We start from the raw sequence: 25,482 nt of genomic DNA on the forward strand, positions 1-25,482 counted from the left end.
CAAGCAATGATAATATATCTATTTTATTTATTTAAAATAAAAATACAATATGTAAAAAATCCACACATAAAAAGTATGTGGTTTTTTTATCTTGCATAAAGTGATTGTTTAGTTTTTAGGTCTTCACGTTACCTATTGTTTGCAATGTATTAGGTACCGATACTTTTTATAATTGATAGCATTCCCTCTATTAATTGAAGAATGAATTCAGTGTAATTTGGCTACCTTCGCACATTATATTTTGCCAGATTATCTATGTCCTGTGGTCTAAAAGTACCGGTAATATAATTTATTTTTTATTCTCTAAAACTTAACAGGTCTATACTGATTATCGCATATTTATTTCACTTAGGAATTTGATTATAACAAGAACTTGTGTAATCAAGGTGCATATATTTATGTCTTGTGATCTAAGAGTTAATATGTTAATATAATTTTAGATTCTCTGAAACCTAACAATTTGCTGATTATCATAAAATTATACAATCTATAATGTGTATTGTGTAGGCCTATTTATGGATGTATCAATATGTTTTCTATAAATTTCTGCATACGTATTTTCTTTTCTTTAATGTTCTAACACATATCAATGAAACTTTGAATATGTTTATTTCGTCCTAATTTTACGTTAAACATCGAAAATGGCCATAATATGTCAATTTTAGATCATCACAGCGTTAAATTGCGTGATTTACGCACTGCTATTATTTGTCTGCTCTCCAACAATATGGCGGCAAGCGCAGCGTTCAATTTGCCCCGGTTTCCTCGTTTCGCGCAGCCGAGACTGTAGGGGCTTGGTGAATCCAGAGTTTCCAGGCGCTGCAAAATTTGCAGCAGTTTGTCACTAGCGCGCAGTTTTAAATATATTTTCTTCAATGTTGTGAGTATAACAAGTGCAACAATGTTTAATTCTGTACAATATTTACAGTCTATTCAGTTCAGTACCTTAACAATTCAGGAGAAATGTGAAATTAAGTACCCACCAGTTGAATCTCATAATGGAAAGAGCCGCTAAACAAAATAGCCTACAAAATCCGCATATTTTTTTGCTGATTTATCCAGTATCCCTGCTTTCTTCTCTCGATCTCCACACAGTCTGTATTAGATTAATGAGTTTCAAAGACAATTCCATCAGCTGGGGCAACAAGATGGAGTTTTAAAATAAGAACAGTAAATGTTGTTCATGAGAAGAAGGAGCCATTGCTAGAATGTTTTCAAACCATAATGGAATCTGAAACATCTAACAACATCACAATAAATGAGGCAAGCGCCCTGGTGCGTACTCTTGAAGATCCTGAATTCAATTTCTGGCTCAGTTTTTTTCATTTATTGATGTATCATGTAAATACATTATACAACCAACTACAACATCGCCAGTTAGATATTTCTAAAGTTCAAATCTGCATATAAAAAATTAAGTTATGGTTTATTTCACGACACTCGCAACTGCAGAGGTTATATCAGCGTCGCCCGTGTGCCAGAATTTTGTCCCGCTGGACTCTTTTAAATGCCAGTAAATCTACTCACATGAGTCAGTCTCATTTAAACACACTTAAATGCCATCGACCTGGGCCGGGATCGAACTCGCAACCGACTATGCTACCGAGGCCGACTCTGCATATCAAGCTTTGTTAATGCCATACAGACAATACGGAACAGTGCACAGTTGAGCAGCGAGATCTGTGAAAATGAAAACCCTAAACAGCGTCGTAAGATCGAAGGGATTCAGACAAGGGTTGCGGCAGCCAATTAAGTGTGTGACCTCATTATCACACAAGCTAACACCCGATTCCAGTTCATAGATCATCTGATATTATCTTCTCTTCTGTGTCAAGAAAAATTTGAATGCCATAAAAGCTCATTTCCTGAAAATGACCTGAAGGTATGTGTGAAGTTTTTTCCAACGTTCGATAAAGACAAACTAAAAACGGAACTCACTGTGTTGTATCAGAGACAAGAATTCAGAAATATCAGTGACGCAGTCAAACTCTTGCAGTTTCTTCTATCTGAGAACTTGCAGGCCTCATTTTCAGAAGTTGTGGCACTACTACGCATAGCTATCACCATACCAATGACAGCTTCCTAACCAGAACGTTGCTTTTCGTGTTTGAAGAGAGTAAAATCCTATCTCAGAAATACGATGAGAGAAGAGAGACTGACCGCATTAGCTATGTTTTCCATTGTAAAGACTATGTTAAACGACATATCGGATTTTAATAAGAAGTTGATTCTAAAGTTTGCAACCTACAAGACAAGGCGCATGGAACTAATCTTTAAATAATGTAAGTTACATTGTTTTTTTTTTTTTGTATGCAGCACCCTGAATTCAATACCCACGAGCCGCCACTGCCAACGAGGCATCATTGATAAGTACTGTTGTAAAGCTGCGGCGTCCACACCTGTGGAGTAACGGTCAGCGCGTCTGGCCGCGAAACCAGGTGGCCCAGGTTCGAATCCCGGTCGGGGCAAGTTACCTGGTTGAGGTTTTTTCCGGGGTTTTCCCTCAACCCAATACGAGCAAATGCTGGGTAACTTTCGGTGCTGGACCCTGGACTCATTTCACCGGCATTATCACCTTCATATCATTCAGACGCTAAATAACCTCAGATGTTGACAGATGTTGATACAGCGTCGTAAAATAGCCCAATAAAATAAAATAAATAAAAGCTGCTGCAGACTACCATAGCATACGAAATGGCAGTGCAGAATACGGAAGTTCTCCTAGCAGCATTCGTAGAAAACAATGCGACATTAAAAACTCCTTGTTTCTGCTAGTTGCATATACAACAGGAAATGTTATCTATCAATGCTATTAAAAATAACGATATAATAAGCAGATTCTATGACATACGAATTCGTGGTCTAGCAGTCGGCATTTATGACTACAACTCATGAGACTCTGCATTCGATTCTCGTCCTGACCATGAAGTTTATCCTCAAAGACACAATTCAACACTTTCACTAGATTGTCCGGAATACGATGTCAGAATAGGAGAAGAAATGCCTGAAGGAAGAGAAATAGGGACAGGAGTACGTCAAGGATGCCCTTCATCACCTACCCTGTTCAACATCTACTTGGAGGCTTTACTGAAGAAAGGTTTTCAAAACATGGGAGGAGTGATAGAAGGAGGGAAAAGAATAAGATTTGAGGTTGATATGGCGTTGTTAGCAGCACAGGAGATAATACTAAGGGATATGCTACTGAAGCTAAATGACAGCTGTGAGTATTATGGAATGAAGCTAAATGAAAACAAGACGAAGACCATGGTCATAGGAAGAAAAGTAGAGAAGGTAAACTTGCGAATTCCAAATTCTAGACCAAGTGGACAGCTTCAAATACTTGGGGTGTACAATAAGCAGTAACATGAGCTGCTGCCAAGAAGACTAAAGGATAATAGCAATAGCAAAAGAAGCTTTTAATAGAAAAATGAGCATCTTCTGCGCACGTCTGAAGAAAGAACTAAGAAAGAGACTAGTGAAGTGCTTTGTGTGGAGTGGAGTACTGTATGGGGCAGAAACATGGACATTACGACGAAGTGAAGAGAAACGAATAGAAGCATTTGAAATGTGGATATGGAGAAGAATGGAGAGTGTGACAGACAGAATAAGAAACGAAGCTGTGTTGGAAAGAGTGGGTGAAGAAAGAATGATGCTGAAATTGATCAGGAAGAGGAAAAGAAATTGTTTGGGTCACTGGTTGAGAAGAAACTGCCTTCTGAAGAATGCACTGGAAGGAATGGTAAACGGGAGAAGAGTTCGGAGCAGAAGATATCAGGTGATAGTCGGGAGTTCATCAGTTGAGCGCAAGAGAAAATTTTACCTGAACTGAACGCATCAGTTGAGAGTGGTGGTCAGCTTTGGGATGCATCAGTTGAGCGCGGCGGTCAGTTTTAGATATACATTAGTTGAGCGCGGCGGTCAGTTTTCGGATGCATCAGTTGAGAGCGGCGGTCAGTTTTAATATACATTAGTTGAGCGCGGCGGTCAGTTTTGGGATGCATCAGTTGAGCGCGGCGGCCAGTTTTAGATATAGCCTACATTAGTTGAGCGCGGTAGTCAGTTTTGGGATGCATCAATTGAGCGCGGCGGTCAGTTTTAGATATACATTAGTTGAGCGCGGCGGTCAGTTTTGGGATGCATCGGTTGAGCGCGGCGGTCAGTTTTGGGATGCATCGGTTGAGCGCGGCGGTCAGTTTTAGATATACATTAGTTGAGCGCGGCGGTCAGTTTTGGGATGTATCGGTTGAGCGCGGCGGTCAGTTTTAGATATACATTAGTTGAGCGCGGTGGTCATTTTTGGGATGCATCGGTTGAGCGCGGCGGTCAGTTTTAGATATACATTAGTTGAGCGCGGCGGTCAGTTTTGGGATGCATCGGTTGAGCGCGGCGGTCAGTTTTAGATATACATTAGTTGAGCGCGGCGGTCAGTTTTGGGATGCATCAGTTGAGCGCGGCGGTCAATTTAACACGAGCCGCAGCAATTTCGCCTCCCATTTTGTAGGGACTTTGGACTCTCTGTACATTGACAAGTATGGTTAAAAATGCTGCTCTCATAAAAATGCTTGTACCGATAAATTGGTACTTGTCAGAATTTAAAATGCTCTACGATCAGCGTGTTACTATATTGTAAAATAAAAATTCTCTACGATGAGCATTGCCATACACTGCACACAAATTTTCTCACGCGCTACGTGTCATCTTTAAACATAGGGATAAATGACCACCGCGCTTAACTGATTTACACCCAAAATTGACATCGCGCTCAACTGATGTATACCCAAAACTGACACCGCGCTCAACTGATGCATTTTTAATCCTTTCGCGCTCAATTGATGTACACCCATGGTAGACGACATTAAGATATAGTATGGATCATATGAAAAGACTAAGAGGAAGGCAGAAAATTGGAAAGACTGGAAAGTGCTGGGTTTGCAGTGAGAGACCTGCCCTTTGGCAGAACAGTGTGAATGAATGTGCTTAAGAAAACAATACAGATTTCCTTCAAATCCTCGATTCATAGATTCCAAAATATTTCTTCACATAGCTACAGTAGTTATCTAAAATCAAAGTTGGTTATTCCTAATCTGTTTTAAAAGCAAGCCCTTAGTCACGACTTTTCCTTCCTGTTTGCGCAGATAATGTCACGAATTCGTGCTCAGAGAGTCATATATAACACCCGCCGCTGTCGTTGTGACCAACTCAAGCTTGTGACGACTACCCTACAGGTGAGTGAAACGATTTTTAAAATAAATATTAGACCACTGGTAATCGCAGTTTTCATGTTCATAACTTTGCTTTAAACATTTTCTATTCCACAAATTTGAAGAAATTATTATAAATTGCAGTCACTATTATTACGAATTATGAGTGCGGTTGGACCATCGTAAGTACAGAATAAATATGCCAAGTACATATATACACTTCGCAGCACAACAGAAAATCAGCAGGGAATTTCAATTATTTTTTAGGTTTGTTCAGGAAAATATTAAAAGAAAATTATTGTAAAAACGGTTTTCCATACAACACTATTTTACTGTACTATTTGCTCAAGAACTTCGAGTAAAGTCGTGTCAAACTTAATCATTGCTCTGAAGTATTATGTAATTTCTTGCAAATTTAGTAATTTCATAAATAGTGGTTACGGTTAGCTAGTCGGCCTCGGTAGCATAGTAGTATTTATTTATTTAATCTGGTAGAGATAAGGCCATCAGGCCTTCTCTGCTCTTCTACCAGGGGATTACAACTATAATATGAAGAATAAAATTACAATTAATATTAAATTTACAATTACAATTACAATAAAAATTAAAGTACGACAAGATTACCTGGTTAATGAAAGCTAGACAATTTATCATAGAAGTTAAGAACAAAGAATATTTTGTATTTACTGAATTACAAATTAAACCTAGAATAACAAAATTCTATAGTGATGAAATTACCATATATTGAGATATTTTGTGAGAGATTAAGAGAACTATTTACAAGAAACCATATCTGAACGAGTCTCAATTACTGACCAAGTGCCTAGTAAGTTTGCGTTTGAATTCAATTTTAATTCGACAGTCCCTGATGCTAGCAGGTAACGAATTCCAGAGTCTTGGCAGAGTTATTGTGAAAGAGGATGAGTATGAGGAGGTGCGATGGGATGGTATTGTTAGTATTGTTTCATGGCGAGAGCGTGTGTTCAGATTGTGGTGGGAAGAAAGGTAAGTAAAGCTAGACGACACTCGGTGTAGCGCTGGCCTTCTGTGCTCCAGGTTGCGGGTTCGATCCCGGCCCAGGTCGATGGCATTTAACCCTTTCCAGCCCAATGATTCCATATGGCATTACACACTTTACCTGCTCTGAGAATGCATGTAAAATGCCAAATGACTCCATATGTTATCATAGCCATATTCTTAGTTATTTTTAAGATAGCTGGCACCCCTGAAATCCCGAAACAAAACACTATCGGGCAGCGTTTCTCCTTCATGTCAAAATATTTTTTTTTTTAATTTTCAATTTAATTTGGGCTGGAAAGGGTTAAGTGTGCTTAAATGCGACAGGCTCATGTCAGTAGATTTACTGGCATGTGAAAGAACTCCTGCGGTACAAAATTCCGGCACACCGGCGACGCTGATATAACCTCTGCAGTTGCGAGCGTCGTTAAATAAACCATAATTTAAAAAAGTTTACCTATCCAGTTTTCGAATGAGGCACATGAAAAAGTCAGTTTGCCCTATCTTTCTTGAAAACTCCTTGTTAATTTTAACAGAGTTACGTTAACAATGCATTTTTAAACAGTCATTCATAAAAGTAGATCTTTTAACGCTAGGCATGCTATTAAAATGGCTGTTATATGTTAGCGGGGGAAAAGTGCGTTTAACATTTATTTTATAGGCATCCAACAAGGAAAACTCAGTGCGCAGAAACCAGCGGGCGTGACTGTCTCACGCAGATGATGTATGCTCCCGTTCCCAGCATGCTCTCAAGCCTACTGCAAGGGAGTAAGATGGGTATAGCATGCGCGACACGAGGAGTTCGAGCTGAGTTTTGCTTGTAGGATATCTATAACACTGATTTTCAAATGTTTGCGCCGATTATCAATTGTTTTCAGCCAGTTGTTACACAGCAGCAATCGCAGCCGATCAATAAAACGGTTCAAACAATACTAAACCTACTTCTATAAATGAATGCTTTGGCTAAGAACGTGCACAGATTAATTAATTTGCTTCAGCAAATATTTTACTGATATGAGACAATTAAGTACTAAATATAATTATAAAAATTAGGGGCCACCCAGGTTTGAAGCGGGGGGACATTTCAATCTGCAGTCGAATGTTCTACTACTGAACTACGCTATCGCCAGTATGATGAAGTTTCACTGTTACAATGAGAGGAAATACAGCAGAGGAGAAGTTCGGGGAGGGGGGAATTGTCTTTATACCATCACGAACGAGTTATTTTCTTGCGTATGTAGTCTCATATTAGCACTACAGAATTGTTATCAAAGTGAACTAAACTGCATTCAACCGCCGATCACAGTAGCTATGTGCTGTTAGTTTCTATATTGTGATTTCTATTATAATTTTCTTACTAACTCAGACTCAGAAATAACCATTGCAATACAGATTGGTGTATGTTTGGTATCCAAATTTTATATTCTTAGATACATTTAAATTTTGATAGTGTACTTATTAGTTTCAAACGAAAAACCTACAGCTCACTCCTTTCTTTGATTTAAGTTTTATATTTTATTTGTTCATTTTCTTACCATTACAGGAAAATGGCGACGAATTCCATTCTGATATTGGCAGTGTTGTCTGTTATGATGCAGGTGGGTGAAAAATTACGCCACGAGTAATCTTGGTCAGTAATTTTGGTATTTCATGTATAGATAGGTTCTTAATATATTTAACGATGTTGTATCAATTGCACGTTTATTTATTGCACAAGGCACTGCGCATGCGGGACCGTCATTTGGCGAGACGAATCTGATTATAAGTGAAGTTCACGAAAGATTATTTGAAGGGTTCAGAACCATAGTGGGCCAAGCGCCATTTACTAAAACCGTAGAAAACAGGGGTTAAAATGAAATTATTACCATAATTCAATGGGAACATATAGCAAGTAATATAAAGCATACACATTCAAACTAAATGATATGTCAATCTTCATTAAACTATGGTATTCACTTAACTTTAACCCTTGCTTTCTCCGTTTTTAATAAATGGCGCTTGGCCCACTACGGCTCTGAAACCTTCAATTCTTGAAAAGTTAATATGACACCTTCTTTTCAATTTTGCCAACTTTTATCGGATATCACAAAACTAGGTAAGATCATAATGCTATGTACTGAAATAATAGTAACAACAACAACAATAATAATAATAATAATAATAATAATAATAATAATAAGAAGAAGAAGATGAAATTAACGTATTTATTTTATTTATTTATTTATTTATTATTGAATGGTTTATATATTATTAATATATATTTTTTTCGGCAACATGAAATTTATTCATTTAACTAAACAGTTTATTATTTACGAGATCCGACCTAAAATGTATTTTTTTTGACGACACGAAATGATTAGTATGAACTCCGAAAACCGAATACCACTTTAAAATATATGTTGTCCATTTTTTAATTGTTGCTGTATTTTTATTGATAATAATGTTATTAATTTATAATTACTTTCAAACTCCACATAACACTTCTAGAAACTTCCGTTTCATGAACGTTGGCAGATTCTTCAAAGGCAAAGGATGCTGTCAAGATAACAATTAGAAAATAACTGCCAGTTGTATTGTCAGTACTGAAATCCGAAACAAAGTGGCAAAAGAAAATTCAAACTGGTAAATAAAAAGTCAATATAATATGGTATAGTGCTGGCCTTCTGTGCCCGAGGTTGCGGGTTCGATTCCGACGCAGGTCGAAGTCATTTAAGTGTGCTTAAATGCGACAAGCTCATGTCAGTAGATTTACTGGACTGTAAAATAACTCCTGCGGGACAAAATTCCGGCACACCGGCGACGCTGATATAACCTCGGCAGTTGCGGTCGTTAAATAAACCATAATAATATTTAATTGTTAGATTTCACACTCAGGTTGTAAAGAAAAGAGAATCGCACTAGTGTTTACCTTAAGTTTGGCCGCATATCATTTCGTGAGTTCCGTTCTGATTCTTTTTTACTGGACTGCAATTCTACCTTGCAAAATAACATTTCACTCGAATTTGGTGAACAAATTACAAGATCAACTTTTAATATAAATAGGGCAAATTAATACAGGGACATCATTTTATTTTTACTTCAATTTTATTGTACCTGAGTTTTTGAGTGTACTTCACTCCCAACCCTTCTACTAGTGAACTTCCAACCGTTCACGACACAGAGCCGAGGCCGCGTAAGCAATACTGAGTTAGTGAGTATAGTACGTTCCAGAAATATGTTCGCGTTTTCCAGTGAGGAAAGAGCTTTCAATATTGAATCATATTTTCGCACAGGTACTGTCGTCCGTTTGCCTACGTCGCATCCCGGTTTCCCCCACCTGCTTCTGTTCGCCCCTCTGTAAAGGCTAGTGGCTGGGCTATCTTAGCTCTTTTCTGAAAACATTAATTTCTGTTAGGAATTGGACGTCTCTTTAAGTAATGAATTTTCACGTGATTTCCCCCCCTCCTTTCTACGACCCTGCGACAAAACCACTTGAACGGACAGTAGATAGCATTTCTGAGTAATTTTATCTTTTCGGATCGGGCAGAAGTGAAGATTGAATTTACAGTACGTAAGGTACTCTTTTATGGAGTAGGTACAGAATTATTTCAACATGAGTTACTCGTACTAAGGTCGAAACTGGTAATTGGAATTAGGTACAATAGTCTATACTGTGATAATATGCACAAAAGAACTGCAACCTTTATCGAAATGAACGGCCACCATTTTCAAAAATGTGTTTAAATATCCATATTATGATTATTTTTCAATTTAACTTCATTCTCTATATTGTATGCTAATGTGCTGTAACAGTACAATATACATTGCATAATTAATACGTCCGAATGGATAGCTCAATTCGTGAGTAAAAACACTAAGTGTTAATACAGTACTGTATTTTGATTAAACAAAAACCTAATGAAAATTATCGAACTCAAAATTGCGATATTTCCTAGTTTACATAAATGGATGAACTACTTTTCTTCCCTCCTATACCTAGTAAAGTGATTTGTATTTTACGCCAGTATCATCGAACTCCAGTCGTGGAAGGGGTAGCAAACGGTGTTTCCTGTTTCAATCGTTAATAGAAAGATATAGCCAGATTAATATTAAAAATGTTAGTAAAAATAAAATGATGTCTCTGTAGAAACCTACTTTAAAATCACTTCAATACAGTTCTTCTTACAAAACCCGCAGCTTCCAGACTGTATGGTAGCTGGAAATAGTGTGAAACTTAATTTCCAATCTAAATGTTCAAATTGTACAGACAGTAATGTTGCTGCCGCCCGGAAAGTACGACACCAAAATTTGGGAAGGAGCGGGAGGCAGCGAGCGCATCCAGATCGCCCAGAAGGACTACGTGCGCTCTGAGAAAGAGCGCGTAGCAGCCAACGCCGTAGGACAGGCAGTCAAAGGCGTAGTAGGCATTGAGCAGTATCCCGTGCCCAAGTACTTCCCCGTGCCGGTGCGTTACCCAGTGTACACCAAAGTGCCAGTGTACACAAAGGTCCCCGTATACACTAAGTATCCGGTGTACCCGAAGTTGCCACTTCACGGACTGTACGGCTACGGATCAGGCTTGGGGCTGGGCGGCTACGGCTATGGCTACTGAAGACATGAGTGAGTGTAACGTAGGCTATGTACAATTCCATAATGATGAACGAGTGGGACGTTATATGTGTAACATGTCGGATAAATTATTTGTAACTGTGAATGAATAAATGAGCTCAAACTTTACTTCTGCGATACTGTAACTATTACAGTGAAATCTCTCCTTACGGACACCCCCAAGATACAGACACTCCTCAAATACGGACAGATTTTATGTCCCAACTGAAATAATATAGAAATAATGATAAATGTAACTCTCGTTTACGGACACTCTCAGACACGGACACGGACAGCTGTTTCTCTGTCCTAAAGGTTGCTTTACCTCCTGACTACGGACAGAACTTGGTTTTCAAGATCTAATGTGTTAAAAAAAATGGAAAATTTAGTATTAATAATAAGATTTATTAAACACAATGTGTACATTGAAAATTTAGTATTGAGAACTGTACAGAAATTCCTTAACGTGAAAGAAAACAATATGTTTCTCATAAGCTACCACTAACCCAGCCGGCTACCCCTTGTTAGCTGGAAGCGGGTGGATGAACGGAGTCATAAAATTTAACCTGTCTGATGGGTGCAAGGTTTCCGCGATCGCGAAATTGTATCCGACACATGATAGAATTAGTAGGATTTTTCTCTTCTCTTCAATCAGTTGTTCTGTTTCGAGAGACATGGCACCTGAACGTAAAGGTTAAGTTGAAAACTGTAAATTACAGTACTGCATAACTATAGACCTAGAATGAAATTGCATGGCACAGTACTGTATTTTCCTTTTTCGTTCTTATCTACCGTAGTATACTGTATTTAGAATTAAACTACAGTAATACATTTCATTTAAAGCATGAAAGGATACATAAGGCATGTTATAAATTTACTGTTAGATTGGGGAGCCTTCCTCCCAATAAAGGTCACCTCCCAGATGCGGACAGATTGTTACGTCCCTTCGATGTCCGTAAACGAGAGGTTTCACTGTATACAGATTAAATTTGTGGTGGGAAAAGTGTGTTGTAGATATATTTTATGAATATTGCCACACAGGGTGGACCGCTCGAATGTACTTAATTTCAATTGTATGTGACTGGTAAACGGTTGAAGATAGAAACCTACAGTAACGTTTATATGAAAGGAAAACTCAACAAGTTTCGATATCCACATCACCATATCTCTACGTGAGCTCCAGCTGTCACTGTGACGATATCGAGGCGATGAACGATTTCTTGCCAAGCACGTTGAAGTATGTCTTCTGGAATGCTCTCAATAGCCTCTATGATGCGCTCCCGAAGGTCTCTGACTGGGTTGGCGTACACTTTATCTTTGACGTAGCCCCAGAGAAAGAAATCGTATTGACGAATTCCACTCGTTTGGGTTTGTCATCCGGCTCCAGACGTTGCATTAACTGCACTTTGTATGTGTACAGTTTGAGACGTTTGTGGACAATTCGTTGTAATGTTTATTTTGGTACTTGAAGTTCCCGCGAAGCTCTTCTTAATGACTTCCGCGGGCTTCTCTCATACGCGGCTTGAACATTTGCAACCATTTCGTCAGATGTTCTACGACCACCACCAAGCTTCTTCAACACCGATCCTGTAGCTAAAAATGTATCGTGTCACTTCTTAATGCTTTTAGCAGTTGGAGCATCATGGTTGAACACTCGCTGATACTTCCTTTGAACTCTAGCAATTGATTTAAACTCCGCATACCACAATACAGTTTGCGCTTTCATCTGCGGTGTCGCCATTTTGACAATCGATACAATCTACGAAAATAAACCGTGTCTGTGCACCATCTAACGATAGGATTCGAAACTTGTTGAGTTTTCCTTTCATATAAACGTTACCGTAAGGTTCTATCTTCAACCGTTCACCAGTCACATACAATTGAAATTAGGTACATTCGAGCAGTCCACCCTGTATTCTTCGCAGTGATTTTTTCAGTTTCAAACACCACCTCAATTCCATATTTTGATGAAGAAACAGCCGATATTTTATAGCCCAAATTAAAGAACACATTTCTTACATATTGTAACAGCAACTTATCTGACCATCTAATGTAACAATTTGCAAACAAATGCGAGTGAGAGATTCTGTTGAAGGTGAAATGTCTTGGCGTCCTTGAGACCTGACCGCGTTCGTGTCTTCCTTCAACATTCTACACCCGCAGGCTTGCATAAATTAGAGCAGTTTTCACCAACGCCGATAATTATTTTATCCAGTTTTTTATCGAATAACTACGATAACGTTTCTTTTGTCTTTCACCAACACAATTATCTTGTTTTGTGATATTATCTCAGTTTATACTTTATCTGAGGAAGACTGACCGGTAATATGATTATCCCAATTAACTGGCATAATAGAAAATGGCTCGTAAGCGACTGGAACACCTGTGGAAAAGTGATAATGACGATGAATACGACCAATAATAAATGAAGAAACAGCCTAGTGGATAGAAGAAAGTACTGTATAATTGAATAGGTCGGAGCTGAAAGGCATTAAGTCAGTTTCTGCAACTTTTCAGTAGGAAAAAGCATTATATCGTGAAGAAAACCAAGTAGTCCTAAATTTATTGAATGTTTATGTTAAGCTGTAGAATAATTTCCTAGCCTATTTGTACTACAATATAAAGAAAAATTCAATGTCTCATACACATTACAAAATTATTTAGAAAAAATGACTTAATGCTTTTAACTCCGTGGTTGTTACTTACACTTCATAAATGCTTTACATATTTAAATATTACATGGTATTTTAGTTATATTTATTTGTAACATAAATATCGCCTACATTCAATGAAAAGATTGTTATAAATTACAATTTCTCTCAAGATATAGCGAAATACAAGCTAAGTAGAGTACAGTAGGGTAAAACATACAAAACTACTTATGGCAGCTGAACTTACAAGGATTTCCCCGCAGTTTTGTTGCTGGCTATTTGAAAATTGAATGCTATAGATTGCAAAATCTCTTATGATACAGCAAAATACAAGCTAAGTAGAGTAAAGTAGTGTAAGAAAACTCAAAGTCACTTATGACTCGTATTACACTGAAACATTGATATCACAAGGCCGCGGGATTGGCGGGAATCGGAAAGAAGCACTGTTTAAGGCCGATTCACAATAAACCGGGAACTGAAACGACAACGAGAACGAGAACGAAAATAATGTTAAAATACGTGTATCTAAATGTGAGCGTTCACAATAGCTAATTGTGAACGCTCATATTCAAATACATTTATTTTAACAACATTTCCGTTCTCGTCCTCGTTGCCGTTTTCATTCCCGGTTTATTGTGAACCAGCCTTTAGTCAACCTCGCATGATGCGGCACGGCGCAATGCAGGAAGTCAATCACTTAACCGTTCACATTAACAGTAGCAACAGTGTCTTGTACAAGGAGAAGGTTGACTTAATTCTTTCTTGCGCCGATCAATAAGTCTTTTTTAAATAGTTCATAATGCAAAATGAAAAAGGTCCAATTTTGACTTAATGCCTTTCAGTTTCGGCCAATTCAATTATTTCGATGACTACGATTAAAGCTGTTTGCTAGTTCTAATTATTTGTTGTTTAGTCAACTGTCAGAGGACAGATTTGAACCTCATAAGTGACACCAATAAGGCATCAATCACGAGGCAACTAAGCCAGGGAGTGACCAGTACCTTTCACCTCCATTGCATACGTCGCTATTTACATATTACACTAATCAATCATTTTTAATTTTGATTGTAACGCTATCAGTGTTTTGTTTTCTATCACTTTTATGTGTTTTTTTACGATTTCCAATAATAGATAGCCTACTTTCTCTTCGTATGTCATGTTAGGCCTCTTTTTTAGTCTTTCATCAACGCTCATAATTTTGTATGGTAACAAAATTATAGTGGTCGTGCCAGAGAATCAGTCCCATTCCGAGGCTTATTTGAAGGATTCGTAACAAGCTGTTTTTTTTTACGGTGATGGGTTGTTAGCCCTTCGCCCAACCCCCAAGCTGGAGGACCACCCCTTATCGGCTGTAATTAGGAACATTAAATCCAGACGCTTGAGATGGGCAGGGCATGTAGCACGTATGGGCGAATTCTGAAATGCATATAGAATGTTAGTTGGGAGGCCGGCGGGAAAAAGACCTTTGGGGATGCCGAGACGTAGATGGGAAGATAATATTAAAATGGATTTGAGGGAGGTGGGATACGATAGTAGAGACTGGATTAATCTTGCTCAGGATAGGGATCAATGGCGGGCTTATGTGAGGGCGGCAATGAACCTCCGGGTTCCTTAAAAGCCATTAAGTAAGTAAGTAAGTAAGTAAGTAATTAAGTAAGTAAGTAAGCAAAATTATAGTTATTATTCAACTACACAGTCGAGATACTGATATTCATTTGTTTTACTGTTATCACAATTAAGAGCTTATATTGTGCTAACCAGTTTTTCTTCCAAAATTGCCTTCTTTCGAGCAGTACCATATAGATGCTGTTGGTTTCAAGATGAGAATTTTAAGGATCAAACTGAATTGAATGAAAAAAAATCTAGGTTTTAGAAAACTAAGATAATAAATGTTGTGGTGAACATAGTTGAGTGTTATCTGAGATGATATTATTAACTGAGTTTTAGAAAAATAAAATAACAAGCAAATTTACTGGCGTTGGTGGAAACTATCTGAGTCGTATAATTGAATATCCTATATTGATCTCCTACAAAAAGTTAAAGTGAAGATTTTCTTCAAACTCTAACCATCCGTGTCCCTTTCTGTTTTCCTTCACATAAAATATCCTGAGATAATTGCCAGCTAAAATTGAAGGGTTCAGAGCCATAGTGGGCCAAGCCCCATTTATTAAAAACGGAGAAATCAAGGATTAAAGTTAAGTGAATACCATAGTTTAATGAAGATTGATAAATAATTTATTTTAATGTGTATACTTTATATTATTTGCTATATGTTTCGATTGAATTATGATAATGACTCCATTTTAATCCTTGTTTTCTACGGTTTTAGTAAATGGCGCTTGGCCCACTATGGTTCTGAACCCTTCAATTGCCATACAACTCATAAGGTTCACACAATAATCTACTTGCCCAATATTTAAACAAGACAAAGAAGTTTCTAGGGAGAATACCTCACATAAAAGTCACAAATTTAAATTCAATATTTTATGTCAAGTTGCTCATCTATGGTTACTCTTCAGGATATACAAAATAATAAATAAAGTTGAACCTAAATTGGGGATGTGTTACTAAAAGAATTAAAATATTTCATTCTAAATTTATTCCTTGTTTCTCTTTATATTTGCAAAATGCCCAATCACCCACATGCAATAATTCATTTTCAGGGTTGCAACATAATTCTGACTGCCACAACGTGAAAATCGTACCAACGCTGGATTCAATATAAATGCTAATAAGTGAATGCCATAATTTGCATGGATCTGGGTGTTTTGCATTACACTGTGAATATTTCGCCTGATGTTGCGATTATGGTGTCTGGAATCTCGAGTAAACTGCTGTGGTAAATATCCGAGTTTGTGTGTCATTTTTGATAATGAGTTGGCTTCATGATCAGATGATATTGTATACGAATCTGATCCACACATTACTGAGAAGTTCTTTTTCATCCCCCCCTTGATTCCAGAATGCATTCTATCCTTATGTGTCCCATTCTGTGGCAGTGAAACCATTGCGCACGGAAGATAAAGGTAAAAAAAGTTGAACTATAACGTGGGATGTCTATATATTTTGCAATTAATTAAATAAATATAAAGGAACAAACAGAACGAGTTAGTAATTTGAAGACAATAGACACAACATCCACCTGAAGTAGAATTTACCTAGTACTTCACAGTTTGTTTACAATAGAATGGCAGATGAAACTCGAGTACATTTACTGAAGAGAACACCTTCCAACTCACAGGTAAGTCGCCAGTTGAAGATATGAGATTACTAAATTAGAAGTGATCATCTTTAACTCCGATTATAACTGCATAAGTGTCTGCTTTAGCGTAGAGACCTATGTCAGTCTTTTATTTCCGAAGTAATACCAACCAAATATACCAGAAGTATTCCATGACTAGATAAGACTATCTCTCCTTGTCTAGGAAGGTACTATCTCGTCCAACTTCTTTCTTTGGCTCTATTATGAATGTGTGATAGACTGCGTGTTCAGTTCAAAGTGTGTCATGGCTCGCTGTATGACGTCATGTGGCTAGCCAACGAGCCTAGACAATACAATCTTCCTACACTTCTGCAGAGGCGTATTACCTATATGCCAGAGAAGTTGCCTAGAAAGTACGGCGTTGATTTTGAAGAGTACTTACCGATACGTACGGTAACTCCAGTAGTGGCAGGAATGTGAACTGTTTGGAAACACGTACTGGAGTGAGTTTTTTTCTTACTGTCGGGATATGGGGAGAGGGTTAAGACGATTAATTACGTACAGTATTTGTTGACATTAACTTCGACTGTCAACATGGACACGGAGCATTTGATTTGTATTGTGGAATGTTGCCGTACGCAACCGATGATAACAAATACCCTGCGTACGACTTGCCCGCGCAAAACACAGTTCGAAAGAGGTAGCACACAGATCGCACAGACCGCCATCTGTTGCTACGACGTTCAAGTCATACCGTACACGTTTTCAAGTTCAGATTGAACGCCTTGATTAATAGGCAACTTCTCTGGCATAAAAGCTGAAACTCGCTTCAGATCGCTGACTCACAACAGTGACGTCATGACACACTTTGAAATGAACACCCAGTATGTATCTCGGACTGTGAGGTCGGCTGTCTGGAAATTTCCTTCATTTAACTTTACCTTACCAAATAAATGCTCAGGTAGATTCTTAAATTACATCAGAATTCCTCTTTCAACTCCATATTATCCAATCCAAAATAGTTTTAACAGGTCCTAACTTACAAATTACCTCAGTAAATATAAACAGAATTAAATAAAGTAACAAATGATTGTTTATTGTTATTATTCTCTTTTCAATAAATACGTCAGCCACTATTATTCGGCTGGTATTCAATAGTGTTGTTCTTGCACAACGCTAGGCGCTATAGATTTTTTCTACACCTTCTGGTTCCCCAGTCTTGGTCATGGTCTTCGTCTCCTTTCCCCTCTCACAATATTTCCATAAATCAAACATCAGTGGCGACTTCCGCATTTTTTTGTTGTAGGATACAGTACTACCACTGTCTAGTATATACTGAGTGTTCATTTCAAAGTGTGTCATGACGTCACTGTTGATGAGTCAGCGATTTGAAGCGAGTTTAAGCTTTTATGTGAGAGAAGTTGCCTATTAATCAAGGCGTTCAATCTGAACTTGAGAACGTGTACGGTGTAACTTGAACGTCGTAGCAACAGATGGCGGTCTGTAAAGTCTGTGTGCTACCATAACCTCTTTCGAACTGTATTTTGCGAGGCCAAATCGTACGCAGGGTATTAGTTATCATCGTTTGCGTACGGCAACATTCCACAACACAAATCAAATGCTCCATGTCCATGTTGACAGTCGAAATTAATGTCAACAAATGCGTAAGTAATCGTCTTAACCCTCTCCCCATATCTTGACAGTAAGAAAAAAACTCATCTCAGTACTTGTTTCGAAACAATTCACATTCCTGCCACTACCGGCGTCACCGTACGTATCGGTAAGTACTCTTCAGAATGAACGCAGTACTTTCTAGGAAACTTCTCTGGCACATAGGTAATACACTTCTGCGGAAGTGTAGGAAGATTGAATTCTCTAGGCTCATCGACTAGCCACATGACTGCATACAGCGAGCCATGACACACTTTGAACTGAACATCCAGTAGTCATGAACCTCAACATGTAATAAATATGCATCCATAGATATAGTTTGAAACTTCAAGTGAAACCCAGTAAAACACGCCAACTTCTGGAATCTCTCTCTTTCTTTCTTCTCTCTCCCTCACTCCTCTTAATTCAGTCACCAATCACCACGTAAATATCTGAGAGGGTGTGTGTGGGCATCGCGACCAATAGAAGAACCACTCTCCAGTATTACCACAATAACGGATTCTTCTTTTTTGCCTCGACTGTCGGCTAGGAAGGTTCCATTATGCTAGCATTGCAGGCAACTAGTCAACCTTTTAATGCTTTTGTTAGCAGGTTTCACAAACTGTGAGTGGACCTGCAAATACATAGTGCATAGTGCTCTCTCCCTTCCTCCCGTGCTTTCTCACTTGCTCCCCCCCAAGACTGTCAGCGCTCACGTTGTAACTCGGTCAGGGTTTCAGTTCGATTTGTCAATCTAGTTGCTAGGATCGCTACTCACGCCTCATTACATACAATGTGAAATAGTACCTGCACAGTCTATTGTTCCTAGTAACCTCAACAACTCAAGCTTCGTGACTGTATATACTAGGCTGTGGTACTACATTAATGTATTAATAATTTTAATACATATTATGAAATGCGTTCTGGTCCGCTACAGTGGCTCTGAAGCAGCGTAAGTGCTGCACATTCAAGTAGTTCGTGGTTCGATTACCGGCATAGACAATGGAATATTTATCTTCCGTTTACGGGCTGGTTGATTGGCTGGATTTACGAGGGCTTGACCCGGGATGAGACCGTACACTTTACCCCAGCCTATTTTATTATCACAGATGAAATGAGGAAAATGAGGGGGAGGTGGATAGTGTTGGTGGAATGATGGAGGGAAACGGGAGTAACCCGAGAAAAATACTCCCTACTTCTGCTTTGTCCATCACAAATTCCATGACGACCTAATCGGGAAAAGAATAGGGGTCGTCTAAATGGAAAACCAGCGCGCTAGCACTTGAGCAACAGACACGGATTCCGTCTATTGGACTGGATGGTTGTATGATTTCTTGCGATTTTCTTGTGTTGTTTAGACAAAATTGTAGATATCGTCTTCACAATTTTTCCAATATATTTTCATTACTTTTCATAATATCAATTTCAAGCATAAAGATGTTTATGCCCTCCTAGCATTATAAACAGGCTGTTACTACATAGAAAATCGCTCATAATTGGCTTATTATATGGCACGAGTGCCTATAAAAACAATGACGTAATCGTTTATGACGTAATACCGGAAGCGATGTATGCATCTCGTCTGAATATCTTCTACGCGCCGTGTAACAAGAAATGAAATGCAGGACACAAGGTATCGTATCATTTATTTCCAATCTTTATCAATTTGGTATCACTTTTGTAATATCACATAAAACAGTTCTGTGGTTCAGAGAAACTATATTAACAAAATAATAATAAAAAAAAACATTTTGTAACATAACCTGCAAGGTCATTCATTCCTCTTTACTCAATGTCAATTTCCAGGCGCAACTAATCGATACGAATATATGAACAACACAATTTGTCAGCTATGGATCCCGAATTGAATTTCTTTCATAAATTCTTTCCTACAATTGAACCGATTACTTTTGAAAGGTCACATGTCCACTTTTGTCCATTTTACAGGAGAAGCAAAAAAACTGTTTATTTTGCTAATGGTACTTTGTAATGTAATCAGATGTTTTTTATTCGAGGACAAAGGTGTAAAGTTACATTTACATACATGAACTAATAGTAACATTACTAAAACTTAACTGTAAAAAATATTTATGATGGACTTGTGCCCTTTTAAAAATAAACAGTAAGTAAATCATAATGAAATTAATTTTTGTGTTCTTAAATGTGTTTTAACTGTTATTGACTAACAAATACTTAAGAATTTAACTGTTAAGAACATTATTTAGCTACGGCAAAATCTCTTAAAGGCATAAAACTTTAAAGTTTCTTCATTAAACACTTTCCCTGAAGTTTTCAGTCATCTTCATTGTTTTTTCTTCTATCGACCACTGGAGAATTTCTTCATAAAATTGAAGATATTCAGGAAGTACTGTACATACTGCATACGTTTTCTGACATCAACTTTCTTCTTATTTATTGGAACTTTTCCATAATATGATTTACTTTCAAGTGGTTTCAAGTCATTAGGATACATCGCATTAGTTCTATGAAGTAACCTGAATGTGTGTGTCATTATTACATCAATATATTCATATGCAACCACTGTACCCGGGGACTTAGCATCAAAAACCATAATTGAATACTGTGAAATTTGAAAGTACATTTTCTGATCTTTAGGCACTCCTTTTCCTAATGATTCAACTACTCGCCATTTTGTAACTGTTATAAACAAAGAATGGATTCATGAGATTTTATATTATACATCATGCAAAGAATGATAGGAAAAGAAGAGAGTTTGTTACTGATAGGTCACATGTCCTGGACACGTGCCCTTTCAATACTAAACGTAAACTTTACACTGTAACATTTGGTAGAGTGCATATACTCGTGCCTTTTCTTCAGCAAACGGTGCGTTATACTAAGAAGAATATGATGGTGATCATAACTCAATTTAAAAAAAAAAGTGGGCATGTGACCTTTCAATAATAATCGATTCAATTTATAATACTAAAGATGCCATAAAGTGTTGTAACCAACTCCTGGATAATCTTATTATGACACTCTTGAAAATTGTCGCACGAACGATAGTGAGTGCGAAAAACATTCACTCATTCCATAATCATCAAGATTATCCACTTGTTGCATAAATAACTATTATTTGTAAATCAAACTGTGGGATGATTCTCACACATTACACAAAGGAATCGCTAATATATCCGACAGTAGACAAGAAAAGAAAACAAGTACACTCGCATTAATATTCTTCCGGGCCTGGTGCTCGAACTGCTGATGGATAACTACAGAACTCATGTATATTGCGCCTTGTGGTTACTACTAAGATGGTTTTACCACAGTCTAGTATATACAGTAACGAAGCTCAATACGTAGTAAATTTGCATCCATAGATAGTTGCTAACCACTAGGATCGCTTCTATCGCCTCATTACAGACAAGCGAAATAGTACCTGCACAGTCTATTGTTCCTAGTACCCTCAAAATTTCAAGCGTCGTGACTGCATAAATTAGACTGTGGTTTTACGGGATAAAAGGATGGTTTTTATTTGTCTTTGGGATACCCATTACCCAATAAATTCTTAAAAAGGTCGAGCGAGGTGGATCAGTAGTAATGCACTTGACTCGTATTCCATTCGAGATGTCTCAGGTTCGATCCCCAGTGCTAACCAATGTGGTCGAGGTTTTTTCCAAGGTTTTCCTCCACTACATAAATAATTTTCAGTCATATAAAGGTGAATGCAGGATTGGAGCATAATTACCACGAAATAATAGGCACAGTACAACAGTGTATTAACAAAAGTAAACTACGGACAGTAGCGATATGACCTAGAACTTAAAGTGATTATAAATAAGTACAGATAAATATTTTGACATTGAAGTAGGCCTATATTTCGGCCTTTTATCTTGCGCAACCGGTAAATAAATGTTACCTTTCAAAAAGCGATCGAGTGAAATTTGACAACTGTAATTGATAAGAAGATATCGAGGAACCAGTCCATACGTTGGATAACGTGTCATTCCGCTATGTTGAGTGGTTGCAGACACACGTGAAAAACGTTCAACATTATTAGCAGAGTTACGAACTTCGTACCGATTGCTATCGCCCTATACAGAGTACGTTTAGCCAGGTGCGACGTCATCAAAACACAGCTACAGCTACTCATAGAAATAGGAAGGTAGAGTGGAAAGGAAAACAAACTTCTCGTCAAGGCAATATTCCCGTTTCCGAAAAAGAGAGATCTATGGGGCATTCGTAAATACACAGCTAGTTACATAATTATGTTTATGCTCGGCCATGCCGAAATGTAGTAATTATACACCTGATAGCAGTCCTTTAATGCATGTCATTAAAGTACACCTATTCATTAAAGTTCAGGTTTTCGATTATTCTCGGATATGCAATCGAAAGACAACGAGGGAAACGTCACGGAGGCTGGAAATCCAATACTGTCGCAGAAGGTTATGTTCTGTTACTATAATAATTAGCGTTAATTGTAAATAATATTCAAATAAATTCAATTTGTCGTCTCGCTTTTCAATTCTAAATCAATTTCCAGGTTATATCAAAATTAGTTCATGTAATTCTCTAGATTACGGGGCATTCCATGTCAAAACAACACAAAAAAGTGGACTTTTCAACTCGACCACCTCAGATTTTCATTAAATTTGGTAGGATGGTAAAGAACCTTAAGTTAAGTAATTATGTAAAATTTTAGCCCTCAGTAATGCACGATATCCCTACAGCAATTCTGTCAATACGAGAAAAAATGTAAAAATGTCGCATACTATGTCAACAAAAATAATTCATAACTTCTCTTCTAATTGAGATAGGATCTTAAACTTGGGCTTATTTTAAAGCTAATGGATCATACGTTTCAATAAAAATAGGTTTGCATCAAAGTAATGAATTCTTTATTGAATAGTCACGTGAAACACATTTTAACATTGAATATCTATAAATGCGGGACATAAATTATTTCGCGAAAAATGTATGTTATAGAGGTAAGAGTATTCTCCCCTTGGTGTAAGTTTCATTTTGGAAACGTTTCAGGAATATCAGTAAAAAAATATATCAATGTATTGGTTTGTATCACTTAACCCCGTCTTACACCAACACTGCATGCGCACGAGTTCGTACTTGTCTGATAAGCTGCGTCATCGATCTGTCAGGCCGTAATAAGTGGCAGTTTATACAGTCTTCAATTTATACAAAACGTGCAATCTGTTTCAAGTGCAGTGTCGTTAGTTTTCGTAGTATATGCTAGTTTTTTGCGGTGTAATGGAGTCGCGTTTTAAGTTATAGGCCTATGTTTGCTGCAATCCCTTCGAGAAATCAGGGCACTGTAATTAGAGGAAAAATTTAAGAAGTGTTATATCGTGGATGCTTAATGTATTTCCTGATTTAAAACAGGAACAAAAGGTGTGCGCTATGTGTCGCAAAGAAATAAAAATATAATATGATGCCATTACGCAGAATCCTCATAATGACTCTAGTAATGAAGAATACGTCGACTCTACAGCAAATGTAAGTTCATTAAATACAAGTCTTTTTGACCAAGGTGTGTTCCTTATTAAACAAGAAAGGCTACAACAAGAGAAATATAAGAGACAGAAATTTGAAAATATTGTAAAAGACAAAGTCTTCGATATAAAGATGCCGAGAAACCAGGACCTTTCTGATTCTGAAATTTTATCTCAGTTGCAGGAAAATTTTCAAAATTCAGGTAAAAGTGAGAAAATCACTATTTTAACACTACTACCTAAAAGCTGCAGCGTAAACAATATAAAAAAGAGTTTCTTTCAGCTTTCGAATACATAATTCGGAAAGCCAAAGTCCTGGCAAAGGGAAAGGGAATTTTGTGTTCACCAAATCCGAAACCTGGAAAACCCTTGCTCGCGGCTGTTGCCGGTGAAGTTAAAGAATTCTGTTGTTCTGACGAGATAAGCAGAATGATGCCTGGTAAGAAATATTTGTTGTGATTAAAGAATCAGGGAGTAAATCACATGAGCAGAAATTAATTATATGCAGTGTTTAAAAATTCTAACCCTGACCAAGAAATTGTATTCTAGTTGGAGTTAATGGACTATACTGTCTGTGTTTGTGTCCTATCAGAATGTAAAACTTATGCCGGAAGCAATTTATTAAAGTTTCAGATCTACGTGGATTTCAAGAAAATTTCTCTTTATACTTTCCAACTTGACAGTTCTTGGCTACTATGGTGTGCAATCTTCCTCATATAAATTGCTTGTTCAGGAAATGTACAGAATGTCCTGAACCATTCAAAATAAGAGAGGGTTTAGAGAAATGTTTCGTATAAAACTGAAGTGAATCAGTGACCTACAGGCAGTGGAGGACGACTGACCGATCAACGCTTGAGACTATAATGAAACCCACAGACAAATTTTTCGACTGTCTCTTGGAGAAACTTGGTGATTTACTGACTCACTCATTTATATCATCCGAACAAAGTAAGTTTCTACGTGATATGAAATCATTTCTACAGCCATGCCTGCTTGTTGTGTTATGCGACTTCGCTGAAAACTATTATTTCGTAATCCAAGATGAAATTCAGTCATATCACAGGACTAATGTGCAGACAACCATTCATACTTTCGTAATATATCATAACGAATCGTCATCCGATACAGTCTCTATTAAAAATCTGGTAATAATTTCACACTGCCCGAAATATGACACTACAGCTGTACATCTGTTTCAAAAATATCTAATGGAATCATTAAAACAAACATCTGTAATTTACCACAAAAATTATGTATTTCTCCGATGGATTCTCTGCTCAGTATAAAAATAGAAAAAAATTTCCTGAACCTCACATTACATGAAGAAGATTTTGGATTTCCAACAGAATTGCATTATTTTTGCATATCGCATGGCAAAAGAGCATGCGACGTTGTAGGTGGGACACTTAAAAGGTTTGCGGCTTGTGCTAGTTTGCAGAGACCATCCGATAAACAAATAACTACACCTAGGGAATTGTACGACTGGACAAGGCATCATCTTCCAAACATTAATACCGTTTATGTGACTAAAAAAGGCTATACTGAAGAGGAAAAAATGCTTGCTCTTCGATTTGCAAAATCCACCGCAGTGCCTGGAACACAAGTTCATACAGTCCTGCTGTTTAGGATGGGTATTATACTTGCTAAGCAGTTTTAAAATGCAGTTGAAACAACGCAGCATCCTGTCTGGAAAGATGATC

General features: G+C 37.5%; 1 protein-coding gene across 3 annotated transcripts; it reads left to right on the forward strand.

Moving 5' to 3' along the window:
• Positions 1-5,142: 5,142 nt before the first annotated feature.
• LOC138708056 (uncharacterized) lies at positions 5,143-16,307 on the forward strand. Of its 3 annotated transcripts, none has more exons than XM_069838182.1 (4): positions 5,143-5,225; positions 7,762-7,816; positions 10,465-10,817; positions 16,120-16,307. In XM_069838182.1, the coding sequence occupies exons 2-3, from the start codon at positions 7,766-7,768 to the stop codon at positions 10,807-10,809; spliced, it is 396 nt and encodes a 131-aa protein (XP_069694283.1). In that variant the 5' UTR covers positions 5,143-5,225; positions 7,762-7,765; the 3' UTR covers positions 10,810-10,817; positions 16,120-16,307. The 3 variants fall into 3 exon arrangements, with proteins under 3 accessions (XP_069694283.1, XP_069694282.1, XP_069694281.1); XM_069838181.1 differs by lacking the exon at positions 5,143-5,225 and adding an exon at positions 5,322-5,383; XM_069838180.1 differs by lacking the exon at positions 5,143-5,225 and adding an exon at positions 5,386-5,468.
• Positions 16,308-25,482: the final 9,175 nt, after the last annotated feature.

Source organism: Periplaneta americana, chromosome 10, assembly GCF_040183065.1.
Source record: "Periplaneta americana isolate PAMFEO1 chromosome 10, P.americana_PAMFEO1_priV1, whole genome shotgun sequence".
In the NCBI taxonomy this organism is placed as follows: Eukaryota; Metazoa; Arthropoda; class Insecta; order Blattodea; family Blattidae; genus Periplaneta; species Periplaneta americana.